The sequence below is a fragment of the Carlito syrichta genome, unplaced genomic scaffold (genome assembly GCF_000164805.1).
Source record: "Carlito syrichta isolate Samal-C Ts95f unplaced genomic scaffold, Tarsius_syrichta-2.0.1 Scaffold303587, whole genome shotgun sequence".
Classification (NCBI taxonomy): domain Eukaryota; kingdom Metazoa; phylum Chordata; class Mammalia; order Primates; family Tarsiidae; genus Carlito; species Carlito syrichta.
The window spans coordinates 14,654-30,432 of NW_007247683.1; the positions used below are offsets into that span (position 1 = coordinate 14,654).

Below are 15,779 nucleotides of genomic sequence, written 5' to 3' on the forward strand. Positions count from 1 at the left end.
TTAGAGTTCTTGGGTACTTGGATTAGCTTTCTAAGAAGACTGGGATATTTTTGTGCCAGTACTTCATTAACAAATGAAAGATTCATCTATTTGGGTATTGCTAAGACACAATTGGGTTGACTCAATAACCTTTCAAAGCTCTTTCTGAATTTATGACCATTAGATGCACACTTAGATGAGAAGTAGTACATAGTAATTTACTTTCAGACACAGAATACAAGGTTGGTTCTTTTGTTCCCAACCATGTAGGACAGCCAACCACTTTTTCTGTTGATGGGAATGCCTCACCCTAACACATCTACTAGGACAATCAAAGCCTGCACATTTCAGAACATGACCATCATCTCTGCCAAATCCATAAACCAAATTCTATTTTAATTATCTATTTTTAAAAAAATTATTGACAACCTTCCATTTTATTGCAGACAGCCATGACATTCCTAAGCTCAGAAAACCTTCAGTACCTGAAATTACTAAAACCTTCCACTCCTAGAAAACCAGTAGTAATGCCATTTCACATTTATCTCTCAGGACTAAGTTGTTCAATATGATAGTCCATAGGCTAACATAATCATATGGGAGAGGCTAGACATGTAATCAGGAAGGGAGTGGCAATCTTAATCCTTGTGGTCATACACTGGCCTCAACTCAGGTGTCATTTTCAGTGACTAAGAGGGAGTATCTGTCTTAACATCTCTTAGGATAAATTATATTTATAGTGTAGCCCATTCCAAGGTGACTAAACATCAACCTCACACAGCTACATAACCAAGTTCCAGAAAAAAAGTCTTTATTTTATTCTGCTACATTCTTAATGTAGATAGCTGAAAAGGACCAAAATTCTGATCAGCTGATGTGTTTTTAGATCCTGTTTGGAGGGTAATATTCCCATATAAGAGTAGAACAGCAGTGGTTCTTTGAATTGTAGAGAAAGGAATTAATCTATAGAAAGAGACCCTCTTGCTTATAGGAGGACTGGCCCAGACTTACTAGAAAATAATGTATTCTTTTTCCCTTTTGTCAACTGTGTTTTGGCTAGTTGTCTGATGAGAGGCAGAGAGCTAGACCAAATGACTTCTAGCAATCCTATCAACTCTAAGGCACACTAAAATTATGGTTGGTTAGCAGACCTCTTTCTCTCCCCTTTTCAGGGTTTTCTGTAAGAGCAGGTGACCAACAACAACTGTCTTACTATTCTCTGGAACAACTCACTTCCCAATGCCTAGAAGACCTTTTAATTTCTCTGTGTGCTCTGAGCCTCCAGTCTGGAGCAGGGGCATAAGGGACCAAAAATAGTTTGAAATTCCCTGGCCTACCCAGGTATCTACAGTAACACCAAACTTGATAGCACTGAGCTATGATTTAAAGACTCATAATCTCAGAAGAAATTTCCTGTGTGATTGGGTGGGAGCCACAAAAGGCAACATTAACAGTTTCTACTTCCTTTGTTAGCATGACTTATTGGTCTTTTAATTTCATCCAAATCTGCATATTCCTTTCACCCTCCTGTTTGATGAAGCCCTTCTTCATCTAAATTGATGTCTTGCTTCATTTGGGCTGCTATAGCAAAATGTCATAGATTGGGTGGCTTATAAACAATAGACATTTACTTCTCACAGTTCTGGAAGCTGGAAAGTCCAAGATGAAGAAACCAGTAGATTTAGTGTCTAGTGAGAGTCCTCTTCTTGGGTCATAGACTGTTGTCTTCTCATTATGTCCTCACATAGTAGAAGGATTGAGAGAGCTATTTGGGTTGTCTTTTATAGGAGTACAAATCCCATTCCATTCATGATAACTCTGTCTTCATGACACAGTCACCTCCCAAGGCCTCACCTTCAAATACCATCACATTGGGGATTAGGTTTCAACTTACAAATTTTATGAGGATACAGACATTTCATTTATAGCAATTGGTAAGAAGAAAAATTCTTCATGGTCCTCTTCTCAGACTCTTGGGTCACTGTGGAACTTGTCAGTTCAAGGGAGGTTTCCCTCTAGGAAGTCTTTTCCCTAGTAAAGCCTAATGAGTACACTTCAAAAGCCAGACCTAAAGTGTCTGTTATGTTTGTTATACCTGGTCTTAAAGACTTCTAGAATGTCAGAGTCACTAGGGCTTTTAGATGACTTCTCCTGACCATTCTTGTGTATGTACACATACACATACTCTCCTACACTCACTCATACTTACACACCTTGTAATAATGGTGGAAGACTGAGAAGCAGAGAAAGGCATGCTCCTGACTGAGACCACATAGCAAATCAATGATAAAGCTAGAACTTGAATCTAGTCTCCTGATTTCTTGTGTGGTATTCTTTTCACTACTGTACCACATATTCCTTCAACCTTCTGCCTCTCACAGCTTAATTGTTATTTTTTGTGATACTGAAGTGACTTGTTTTTATAGTAGGATCTATATCTAAATAAGGCAGTAAGACTACCCTGATTGGTGATGGTGGTGGTGGGGATCGAAATCCCAGTCAGGTGGTAGAGAGTGCTGGGAAATCTCTCCCAGAAAGCAATAAGACATGGATACTCCATGGCTACATGACTCTTGGTATAGATTACCCAACTTCACTGGTTCTCTGGTGTAGGTTCTTTGTCTGTTTCCACCCTCCCAAGAAATTGAACAGACAGAGAGAAAGGTTATGCCAGATTGCTGAGGGCTGCAGTTAAACAAGCCTTGCAAATCAAGAAAAAGAAGCAATGTTTTACTGTCTCTGCTACCCCCTTTCTCCCAGATGTCTGAACAAACAGAGCGACTGTCAAAAGTGTCCACATGATAATTTCAGCTTAATTTGTCAGATGAAAAAGGAGAGTAATAGGAGAAATCTTCAAACTTAATTTCCCTTGAAGAGGAATTTGGAGAGTTGTTAGCATATAGGCAACTAGTGCTTGCTCAGTAAATCAGAGCATCCGGCTAGAGAGCAGAAAGCTTTGCATTATATTCTCTCAGCTTACTCCATGAACATTCTGTGTCTCTTTGCCTAACTCCAGCTATCATTCCTGCCCCCTGCCATTGTATGAGGACTAGAATTCCAGAAGCACCCCTCCTTTTACCCCTCCCCAGGACTTCTGAAAAATAAATGGGTGAGTGAAAGTATCAGCCATCCCTCCAAGTAGTTTATAAATACATTAGAACAGTTTGGGGGAACAACAGGGAAAAGAACCTGTTCCCAGGGATGGTAGTTTTTGGGAAATGTTCATTTCTAATTTCTCTGATGCTGGGATTTGGTTGAGCTGTCACTTTACCACCTTTAATTCTCATTAAATCCACTTGAAAGAAAGGAAAAGGGTGCATATATGTATATGGATACATATATATGTGTATATATAAACAGCCAGGGATAGATAGATAGATCCCTGACTGCTTATTTTTAATTTGTTTCTTTTTTTCCTGGAGGTTTTTTAGCAGGAGCCCAATTTGTAGCTCATATTTGGGAGCTTGGTTGTGTGTGGTTGTGATTTCCTCTTTGTGGCACCCCTCTCTCAGCCTAGTTCTGCAATACCCAAGGACCTGTTTTACCATTGGATGATTGAATCCAAAGAAGTTGGGAGAAACAAAACAAAAAAAACAACATAATGGAGGCAGCAAAAGCATCTATAAAGGCTAAGGTGGCTTTATAAGGCATATTCCTGGTACTAGAAGATCAAATGTGGGGCTAGATGGATTTGATATTTCCCTGCCTTCTTGTCAGTAGACAGCATTGAAAATAAACTGAATGAAAAGAATGGCATCTCACTTGCCCTTCTTTCCTTGGATCTACTCAGGTCACAGTTCCATATCATCTGGCCTATAATTAGAATGGAGATGAAGTCAGGCAGAATGGGGTGAATCTGAATTAGAATGGAATGAAGCCTCTTCTCTGAAGCTCTGGTCCCAGGAAAATGAGGTGGATAAGCTGCCAAGACAGCTCTGGGTACTTTTTGGTAGCCACTATTCATTCAACACTCAATGATACATTTATTAAACAGATATTTATTGAGCACTTACTCTGTGTCAGGCCTCATTCTAGGTTCTGCAAATACATTAGTGAATAGGACAAAGTTCCTATGAGTAGAATCCTGGAGGAATGGAACAGAACAGAAGGCCGGTGGCAGCAGCAGTGGAAAGAATTACACTTTTGGGGGCAAGACAGAAATATGTGGTACACGTGGGGCAGAGGAAGCAAGAGTAAGATCTCTGAATAAAGAGAGGGCCCGCCCCCTTGCATGCATGAATTTGATGGTTTCAAGCAGCCATATTTAGTGGGTCAAACAGAAACTGTTGTATTATCCCCACTCTACAAATGAGGAAACAAATACGGGAGAGTTTAAGCTAGTTTCCAAGAGCACAGAGTGAGTTGATAGCAGCATTGGGCGCAGAACCCAGGTCTTTTGAGATTCTCACCTTAGAAATCTTCCAGGACAGCTGGTTGTTGCACTGGGTTGGTAGGGGAAGGGCGTCATCATTCTAATGTGGTTTGGTAGGTAAGAGCATGGGTTTAGAAGGATGTCTGATCTAGGTTCTTCCCCTTTGCACAAATTATTTCAAATTTTGCTGACCTGGTTTTGTGGGTAGTAACTGTATATCCCTTATTGAAGATAATGATACATAGGAGAATGCTAAGAGACAGGATATTTATAGTACCTGGGGCACACAGTAAAAGTCAGGATAATAACTATCACTTATGTAGAGCTTATAAGCACTTTCCTAAGTACTTTATATATGTTGATTTAATCCTCACAGCTCTCAAATGAAGATACTGTTATTATCCACAATTTAAAGATGAGGAAACTGAGACACAGAGAGGGTATGTGTGTTGTTCAAGGTCAATCCTTTTGGTGAGCATAGAGGTGTATGATTTTAAGATTTTGTACTTGAAGATAATGTGTCAAGTACTTAGAATTAGGGAGTCCCTGGCTGTTACATTGGATTGACCAGATAATACTGAATAACTTTCCTGGTCTGATCACCCACAGTTTATCAAATGGCACCTTTAAAAGTACTTCTGCCCATCTTTTGATGGCATTGGCCCTTTTATTATGACTTTCTTTCACTTTAGACATATTCAAAGTAGACTGTGGCACATCATCCTGGCCTGCATGAGCGTAGAATGTGGTAGATACACACCACTCTCAACTTACCATCCCTTCAACAGGAAAGTCATATAGTGCTCCCTAATCCTGAGGGCTTCCTCTCCTGGTGCCAGACATCCAGTGGTTCTGTGCTATGTCAGCCCCTCTAGAAGTGTTCACCTAGTTCCTGAGTAATCCTGAGGCTAAACTTGGAGCCTGGAGTCAAAGCAGTATTTCTGAGTTTCTTTTGTGTTCTGTTATCAGAAAATAATTTAACTGAGTTCCCCCTTCCTTTCCCATCATTTAGACTAAATAAAAATTGTATATGCCCGAGAATACCATTTCCAGATGCCCTTCTCCCTGCCTGGGCTGTGTTTGCCTCTGATTATTTCTGGAAGGATGCCTTGATCCCATCTCTAAACATTCCTTGAAACTTTTATGTGCAAGGCTGAGATCTTAGCATCAGAGTAATAGGGCTAAGATCATAAAGACCATTCTCATGTACCTTGTTTAATGGTGGGAAAAACCAAACCTAGAGAGAGGAAGAGACTGGTCCTCCAGTGACTTTCTGACATAGACCCAGTATAATGTAGTTGGAGAAGTGAGCATCCTCTCTGAAGCCGCGGAGATTGGGGTTGGGTCATGGATCTGTAGCTAACTAGTTGGGCAACCTTGGCTTATCACTTGATCTCTCTGTACCTCAAACTAAAATGGAAGCAAGATTATCTATCTCTCAAGGCTAATGCAGGGCTCAGCTAAGATAGAATGCAAGTATCCAGCATAATATCTAACCCGTATAGGTGTTCAGGAAATAGTAATTATTCTGGGCCACTGCTCTTTGTCCCTATCTTCAAATAGGCCCTTGAATACTAACTTCTATGCCCATGGCTTTGATGTAGTTTGCTTTGTGTTCCATGAGTTCTGAGCACACCTGCATTAATCTCCTCCACTGAAATGTAAGCTTTATGAGGATAGGGACCAAGTATGGCTTGGCATCTGACATACTCCCTAGCATACTTCTGACCTATCAGGGTTGCCATAAAGGAAATGAGGGACTTGGGAACTTTGGAGGATTGAATTGACTAGGAGTCAGATGTATTGGTATTTTTTGTGTGTCTGACTCTATGTAGTAGGAAGTGGTTTCAGGCTTTCTGAAAAACAGACCAAGGAAATATGTGATTGTTACATTTCTTATTTAATCAGTAGATTTTAATACACTGAGAGGAAAAGAGAAAACAATTATAAGAGAACGAATGGCTTTTCTTTCTCTTCCCCATCATCTTTCTTCTTATCCTCCCCTGTTATCTTCTACTTATACGGGAAGCAGCAAGAAACTTACTCTTCAAGTATTAGAAAAAGACTGAGAGACCAAAGCAGAGATTGAGAGACTAGAGCAGAAAGAAAGATTTATAGAGAAGAAGAGAGAGGGGGAATGAGATAGAGTCAGAAAGACTCATGGTAGCTGGGCCAGAAAATAACTGGTATAGAGAAACTGTAGCAGTCCTGGATGGTGGGGCTCATTTGGCCTTAAGGTGAACAAGAAAATGGGTCTTACTTATGGAGTTGTTAAAGCATTTTGAAGCCTCCTTCCCTCCTTTCTCACCGGGTCCTTTGTGGCCTACTCCTGCCCCAGTCTATGCTCAGCCTTGGGTGCCTCCAGGCAGGCAATGGTATCATCTCTCCTGCCTGGCTGCTTCTCATCATCACATGTCCTTCCCAGGGTGAGGACATCCTAGACAGGAGCTCGGAGCTGATCTACACTGGGGAGATGGCCTGGATCTACCAACCCTACGGCCGCAACCAGCAGCGGGTCTTCTTCCTGTTTGACCACCAGATGGTCCTCTGCAAGAAGGTAACCCCAACCCCTTCTTTCCTGAGAGATATGGGTACCTAAGGGGACAGCAGTCTCTCTTCTTCATCATGTCTAGGCTACCAATAAAGTGGGCAAAAACTGCTAAGGGAAAAACAGACAGGAGATTGGCAGCAGTTCAATATCAGGAGCACTAGTTTGGCATGAATATCATAGGCAAGACTGGCTTGTGGGAAATGAAACTCTTAAGTTGATACATTTTGGAATTTTTTTTACCCTTTTCCCTCATGACCCTCATAGTGTTCTTTCTCACTTCTTTCAACCCAGAGCTGATAGTCAGCTGGTTTGTACCAGTTGTCAAAAACATTTAAATGTTTCTGTCTCAGTTAGCAAATAGTAGCTTCCCTGAGTACCTTCCCTCATTTCCACTCTAATGACCCCTCCTTGCCCTAGGAACCATCAAGAGGCCTCTACTTTTGCACGTACAGGTAGGTAACTTTGTGATACAGAAATTTTTCCCATGCCTGTACCCATTTTCTACATAGGGTGCCTTGGTTCCCCACGACTCCCAACCTTGCCCTCCCCCACCCTTTCTTCTTTGTAATCCATTTGAGGAGAGGTCTTACTCTTGTCACTAACTCCTGAAAAACTGTGACTGTTGGTTTCTTGGGCTCTTCTCCTTGGTGGATGTGGGGAGGGTGGCATATGTTTTCAGTGTGATCCCTATTCCTCACTTTCTCCCTCAGGGTAGTGAGTTCAGACCAGTTTGTGCTCTAGGGACTGACTTGAAAGAAGTTGGGATCAGGGAAAGTAAAAGAGGAGGAAGAAACCAAAAAGTGCTTAGAGTGCCTTTCCAAATTTACTCTCCTACCCTTGGTTCTTTTACCACCATTCAGTCCCTTTGTTCTGTCCTTTATCCAGTAGTGAATGCCTCTGAAGGGGAGTGTTAAGTTATGAAGCACCAGGGTAAATAAACATTGTTATTTTTTCCAGGCTGTTGCATGAACCACATACCTGTTTTAAGGCCCCTGTTCTCTCTATGTGTGTATGTGTATGCCTTATCTTGCATTAAATCTTTATCCATGTGCCTTTGACAGTGGATTGAGGGGGAAATTAACTTGAGATTAGAGTCAGACTGCCTCAGTGTTTGGCCATAGGCTCCAAATATCACCTCTGGAATTAATAGCTATCCAGTTAATGGGGTTAATAAATACCTCAGTCTGGAGTTGACCCTTGAAGAGAGCACTTTATGAATCCAGAACTCACCCAAAAAACCAGTGCCTCTTTTTAGCTCCCCCAGTTCTTCCCGGGACTTCTATAAAATCAGGAGGCAGGATTTTTGAGGGATAATTTAGGCAGCCAAGGAAATTCTTAGAATATCAGTCATGTCACCAACAGTCATGTGCCTATTTTTTCTACTAAAGTATGTTTGTGCTCAGACCAAGTAGTCATACAGAGAGACAGTAACCAATTAGGAACCTGGTTTATTTTAGGGTTCCCCACCACCCAGACCCTATTAATTTGAGCATTTGTCAGCCAAGGCTGGGTTTCTCTAAGTAAACTGTGAAACTGGGTTTCTCTAAGTAAACTGGGCTCTATAAAGCAGTGGCTATTGGAGATAGCACTAACAGTCAGGACACAAAATAGTGAGTCAAAAGCTAGGAATAAAGGGGAAGAAACAAGATGAACTGTGGGCTCAGATTAGGAACGCAGGAGCAGCAGAAGACTAAGATGCAGTAATGTGTCAACTCTAAGCCAGCTAGTAGGAGCCAATGATTAGGAAAAACTGTAAGGCAAGGCCAGGCTGGGATTTCAAACCAACAAAGCTGGCAAGGCATGGGAAGCAGGCAACAGGGATGACCAAAACAAGAGAAACCCTGAAGCAAGCACAGCTTCCCTCAGAAGGGAGCTTTCTTGTTATAGCAATAACTATAGGCTTTCTTCCCAAAGCAAAGCCAGCCTAGAATCTAGGATATGAAGGCTACTAATTCCACAAAGCTGGGTCTTTTGACACTGACTTCCAAGAGCATGAGCAACAACAGCCTAATTGTTCAAAGGTTGTTAAAACTATCTGATAATTGTTTTGAGGATTTCTATTTGGTATCTACAATAGGCCTTTCTATTCAGCAAAGAGTGGGTAAACATTTGAAAAATGATCATGGGGCCAAAAGTGGGTATGCAAAGAGACAAGGTATTTCGTCTGCTTGGCTGTTTAGGGACCTTTTGCCAATACTACAAAAAACTCTTTTCTTGAGATATAGCTGAGAGGAATGGACAAGTTTTCCTGGAGGTAAAGATTCCCTTGACAAAGGAAATCCACGAAGAAAAGAAAGAGGAAGGGCCTGGATTAGGAGGAGATGAGTAAGGCTCTTACCTTACTCACCTCAGGTACAAAATTTACATAAATGCCCAAAAGCTAACTAATCATTTTTAAGGAAGAAAGGGGGCAAGGAAGCTAAATAATCAAATGTGACTGCATTAAGCTTTCTGATGAGCTCATATTTAGAAAGAAGAAAACAAGGGCTCCTGGCAAAGTGACTAGATAATATATAACATTTTACATATGATACGATATTTAACAGGAATGACAAAAATAATTTTATGGATCCTTGAGTGAGTCAGAGTTTATCTTGAAAAATGCTTACGTTAATATCAATTATTTTTAAAGATTTGTTCAAATAAAGAAGAAAGAAGAAATGATAATCTGACAGCCCCCTGCTTGAGGCAGATGGTTTACTGATAACAAAATAATATAAATTATTTCACTGTCAAGGGAAAGAGAGCATAAGCTTGACTAAAAGAGAATCAAAGCCCAAAGGATTCAAGGTTGTAAGAGAGCACTTCACTGCTCTGAATTTTTCTTTCATTCTGTAAGTATTTATTGAGCCCCTGTTCTGTGCCAACCCGCTCTGCCTTCATGGGGCTTGTAGTCCAACAGAATTTAAGTGTGATGTAATTAAAATATATGTATTCCTGGGCGTTGAAATAATACTAAGATATCCCCATTGGAATTGCTATAGGTAATCTGGACAGAATTATGAGTTCTAGGAGATCTGTGAGAACACTATAAATAGGAAAATATACCAATTTTCAAAACAGAAAATAATATATTCTAGAAAATGTAGATTGACAATAAAATAATGACCTGGCATTAATTGAGTGCCTTTAGGATTTTGTTCTAAGTACTTGACATATATTAACTCAGTCCTCATAACAAATCTATGAGGTAGGCACTATTATTATTCTCATTTTTTAAATTCCCATTTTAAAGATGTATAAAGAGAGAGACAGAGAAGTTATATAGTTTTTCCAAGGTGACACATGGCTAATGAGTGATAGATCAGGAATTAAATGCAGATAAGCAAACTCTAGCTTCTACACTAGTAACCAGTATGTCATTATTGTCATTGAGCTTGTCAGAATTCTGTAATAAATTATTAAATAGCCTGTGAACATTTGAAAAGAGATGCAGTGATGACAGAGGTGCTCAGCATTGCTTTTTAAAGAGCAAATCATATATCATAAAACACAGTTTCTAGTTTGCCAGTATCTGGATTAGTTGATGAGAGTATTGCATTGGACAAAGAGTATCTGGATTTCAATCTGGCACTTCAGATTCTTCCATGGTTTGCTTGTAGACAGAAGCAATGTGAAGTAATAAAGCATAAACTTTGTGGTTTGACCTCAAATCTTAGTATCAGTACTCACTAACTATATTATTTCAAGCAAGTGTCTTTTTGCTTCCTGTACCTCCATTATATCACTTTTTAAAAGGGGATAATAACTACTCTACAGGATTGTTGTGAAGATTAAATGAAATCAATGCATATAACATGTCTTATAGAGTGCCTGGCACCTCATAGGTGCTTATTAATCTCAGTCTTCCCTCATCCCCAACAAAAAAATAGGCAGCTTTATAAGACAGTGGGATCTTCATCATTAGATGTACCAAATATGGACTGGATGATTATCTTCCAAAGGTAGTACAGGAGACATTGAAGCACTCTAGCTGATCTCTCTCCCAAATCAGGTGACCCAACTTCCCAGTCAGTTACATTGGGAGTTGGGATTGATTGAGTAACTAAGAACAATTTGAGCCACGTATTCAGCTTGTAGCTTGTTTCCGAGAGGGAGAGAGAGATATTGTGTGTGTGTGTGTGTGTGTGTGTGTGTGTGTACATGTGATGGTACTTATAAAATGACAGTTATAGTAGGTGGGAAAGACACCAGTGACTTCTAATTACGTGACCTGTTTTTTAACCTTTGCTGTCCTCACTTTTCTTGTCACTTTTCTTTTGAAAAAATCTAGATAAGACTCTTTGTTCTCTTTCTTATCCTCTCTGCTGACTGTCTCTGCTCCTTTGTGTCTCATTGCCTTATTATTTTAGGTTTGCATATGTTTTGTTATTTTCTTCCTGATATAATTATTTTGGAAATCATTTTGATGCTTTGGGGGATCTATTTTTCTCTTTCACTATTTACTATGGAAAGAAGTAGAATCCCTTTCCTCAATAATCCACTTTTCTCAATGTTCCTGCAGCCATGCAGTTGCCCCAAACAGCCTTTTCCTGCATTCTCTATCCTCAGTTGTGCCTGTCTGAACATGGTCTGTTATTTCTTGTGTTGTAAGTGCTCTATGCTTCTGTTGCTTTTACCATATCCTAAGGCATCAGAACTAAACAGCATGTAATAATACTGGGCATAGGACTTCTATTCAGAGGAGTTTCTGCATTTGGACCATTTCTTTCTGCACTGAAGGGCCAGACTTGGAGGATGAGCTCTTTAGGACAACTCACAAATACAGTAGCAACAGAGATGGGGGTAGAGCAGAAAGAAGATGGGCATTTGAAACCAGAACACCTGGTTACTAGATTCTACTCTGTCTCTTACTATCTTGTCTAACCTTGGGCCAGTTTTTTAACTTCATCCTTATTTCCTCAATGTCAAATCAGGTTTACAGTAGAACACATCTCAGGAGGCTCTAGGAGAGAACCACCTGAAGGAGTAGAGGAGAGTGAAGTATAGGATTAAGAGCACGGGTGCTAGGGCCAGTCTTCTTTCTCCCCATGAGCTGTGTGACCTTGGGCAAACCTGTGCTTTTAATTATCCCCTCACTTACAAAATGGTAATCATAATGGCATTTACAAGGAAGAGAGGTTGTAAGGATTAAATGAAGCAGTGCAGGTATAGTGCCTGAAATATATTAAGTGCTTATTAAGTGTTAGCTATTACTGTATGAGCAGTGTTATTAATCATCACTCAGTACTTTTTTTTTATTGAGAGGCAATATAGTACATTGTTTAAACAAAAGTACAGATTTTAGAGCCAGTCAGCCTGATCTCAAAGCCCAACTCTGCCAGTTTATTACTGGGCAAGTTTCTTAACTGCTGTATGCCTATAGTTCCTCATCAAATGGGGTTATAACAGTACCTACATTGGATGATTATTGTGAGGATTATTTAAGTTAATTAACGTAAAGCATGTAGGATAGTATCTGGCACATAATGTATGCTGTTGAAGTGTTCACTGTTCCTATTATTGTTGTTATTATTATTCTTTTGTGATTATTAAGCATGCACTCTAGATGCTAGAATACAGTAGGGAGCAAAAATAAATCCAGTGCCAGCCCCGCATGCCTTCCCCAGATTTGGAGGGAAAACTTGGACCTTACTGACAAACAAGTGAAGCAGGCTGCAATCATGAACAGTTGCATTCCCCAGATTGCAGCATCTGTCATTTGTACAAAATGTCCTGCAGTATCTTACTAAACCCCACGAATACCCAATGAGGACAGATGTAAATAGTGGAAAGCTATTTCAATTATGTAATATCATAGAGTGGTTAGGTTCCTCCTGGCCATAGGCCAGGTCCAGGGCCTTGGTGTCTATCTGTAAACTGTTAGGACCCTCCTAGATAAGCACTAGCTCCCTTAATATCCTTAAACTCTGATGAATGGAAAGGAAAAAGAGGAAGGCTGGCATTTTATTAGAAATAATAAACTCCACTAGGCAGGGAAGTTATGATCCAAATATCATGTTTTGAGCACCTATTCACCATGTCCCTGTGAAGAAACTCAGACCACCATTAACAAGTAGCATGTGGGCAGCCTGGTCCCAACAGGATCATACGCAATCAGGGCTCAAGAGGGCTTTGTCCCCTTGACATGTACAGAAGATGACCAGAGAAATCCCTAGGGCATTGTCAGCTGCTTTTCTCTGAGAACTGAATAAGGCAAGATTAGTAAGGCAGAGTGCTATTCACAGCCTAATTGGGAAGACAAAACTAAAAGTTGTAAGCAGCATAGTGGCTAAGTAACAAGCGTGTAATATGTAAGGGTCTTAATAGTTGGTGTTAGAATTTGGAGAAAGGGAGCCACAACATGCATTCAGGGAAAGCTTCTTTGGGGGAAGAAGAATGTGTGAATTTGAACCAGAAAGCTAGAAGAATTAGAATAGTAGGCATGGTTGACCAGGGAGGAAATATTAATATGAGTCTAAGTATAGATTTGTTATTTCAGTGAGTAGGTGGCAAATTCCATCCTACCCTGAAGGACTATATAGAATTTCCAGAGACAGTGGGTTAGCTATGTAAATTGAAAAATATTCAGTTACCCTTGTTTTGACTTATTTTTACTCATAACTGTTAACTCATTTGCAAAGTATAAATGGGCTAATTGTGACAATAAGATCTTTTTCAGGTTTGTCAAAATGTTTTCTAAAGGGTTCTTAATCACTGACCCAGGAACAAGGAAGCTCAGAGTCATATTTGGTAGGCAAAGCTGGCTTCATGTCCTAGAAACTGCATGTTTATATTAGAGCTTTAGAGCCAGTCTACAGTGTAAGGATACCTTTTCTCATTTAATGGTTAAGGAAATTGAGGCTCAGAGAGTTTGAGTGGTTTGTCCAAGACTATATAGCTAGTAGGTTAAACAGCAAGATTTTAAGCTCTACATCATATTCTTTCCTATCTTCTATGCTGGTTTGTGACCTTAGCTACTCTTTCTGATTGGACTTCCTGAACCAGTAGGTCATTCTTTTTTTAAATGCATTTTGTTTTAATTATTTTTTTAAGTAGATCATTCTTAATCATTCCTATCACATTTCTACACTTGGCCTGTGACTAACCTAATGCCTGAAAACTAATATTCAACCCTTTGGGGGCCCAGGAAGAAAGGGAGAATATGAATAATATATCTCTCTATTCCTGTACCCCTGTCACTAAAGCAGAAATTCTCTCTAGTTCTCTGTCATCTGTAAATACCTAAAGAAAAAATAGAAGATTCAACTGATGCTTTTAATGTAGCTCCAAGATCATGCCCATCCTTTCCATTTTGGGAAACTAGCAAAGGTGTTTAAGACTCACAATGATTGTGATATCAACTCAGAGGGGAAAGGAAGCTGCAGACTGAAGTCAGGAACAAGGAAGTTGAGGCTACCTGTGTTTTAGACAGTGTGGTCCATTGAGGGTGTGTGGTCCAGATCTGGCTTTCCCTGTTTGTATGTATTATATTATGTATTATAAGGCAGAATTCAAGCCTTTCTGAGATCAAGATAAATTACGTCTATCCATTCTCCTTGCTTGTCTTGCTTTTGTAGTTAGATTAGTTTGATAGGGCCCACATTTTGTGCATGTGTCACACAAAGTGATTCTAAGAATTATGGAAGTTAGAGCATGGGAGCTACTCATACTTTTGACCAGGACAGTGTTTTTACATTTTCAACATGGTAAAAGGAACCCAGGCTCTCTGTATATAGCGGACCTCTTCCTCTCTTGTGAACTTAATGCTGGGGGCACCTAACAGATCTGAATCTATCTGTACTCTTATCTTATTTGTATGCACAATCATTGTGGGAAGAAAAAGAGGAATATAATGGTTATTTTGCAAAACAATTCAACATCATCTGTACTTCCCAGTCTGCGGCTTTGAGATTGACAGAGCTGTGCTGGTAATCCTTCAAAACAGGCTTCCCCAGCCCTACTGAAAATCCCAGTGTACTGCAGAGCTGAAGAGTTAGGATTGAGAATGTGGGTGGCCAAGGAAAAATTTCTTACAGATAGCCTACAACTAAGAAGTGATGCATGCCAGGCAGTTAAGTAGAATGAGTATGTTTTAATTGAACTCTATGATGTTAATAAAAATTAATGAGCATGTCTGACTCTGACAGGTTGACTGTAAGACCATATACAAGCAGACAGGAGGGCGAATGACCAGAAAGAACCCAGGCTATTGGTAAAGGATGTCTGTCAGGACAGGGCTTACAGGGGCCTTCCTCAGCCAGACTCAGTCACACCACATGTCCCAGAAGTGAATGTGCTCTCATAGACAGCTGAGGGCAGCACTGAGAGGAAGAGGGACTGAAAGGCCACCACTTTGAGAGATTTATTAGCTCTGACATTCCATAGACCCATATGTCATTTCGTTCATCCCTCTGTTTCCTAGTTTTGACTTAATGAAATATGTGATATTCAAAAATATAAGAATATAATGAATACCCATGTACTTATGCAACTTAAGAACAGATTCATTACAGATATATTTTTCCTTCCCTCCCTCTTCTGCTTCTTTTCCTTTCCCTTTCTCTCTTACCTCTTCCCATTTTTTGCTGTGTACTCTCTTGAATCTGGCATATATCATTGTCATATATTTTTAATTTTTGTACATTTTTGTATCTCTAAATATTATATGGCAATGTTTTTAAATGGAGTGGATACAGATGAGGTAAAACTATATTGAAAGTAAACCAGGGGAATGATAAGCATGGGATTTAGGATGGAGGATGCCTTGAGTTTGGAGGATGTCTTTGGGTTTGGTGGCAAATTTACCAATACTCATTACATTATTAAATATAAGTAAGCCAGGCTTGGTGGCTCAGCCTGTAATCCCGCACCTTTGGGAGGCTGAGGTGAGTGGAT

General features: G+C 40.0%; 1 protein-coding gene across 1 annotated transcript in view; it reads left to right on the forward strand.

Moving 5' to 3' along the window:
* The window catches only part of ARHGEF9 (Cdc42 guanine nucleotide exchange factor 9), a 28,653-nt gene that overhangs the window by 6,038 nt on the left and 6,836 nt on the right, over positions 1-15,779 (forward strand). The window contains exon 3 of the mRNA XM_008058688.2: positions 6,777-6,908. Within this exon, the coding sequence (XP_008056879.2) occupies positions 6,777-6,908 (132 nt within the window). The remainder of the gene's footprint in view (positions 1-6,776; positions 6,909-15,779) is intronic.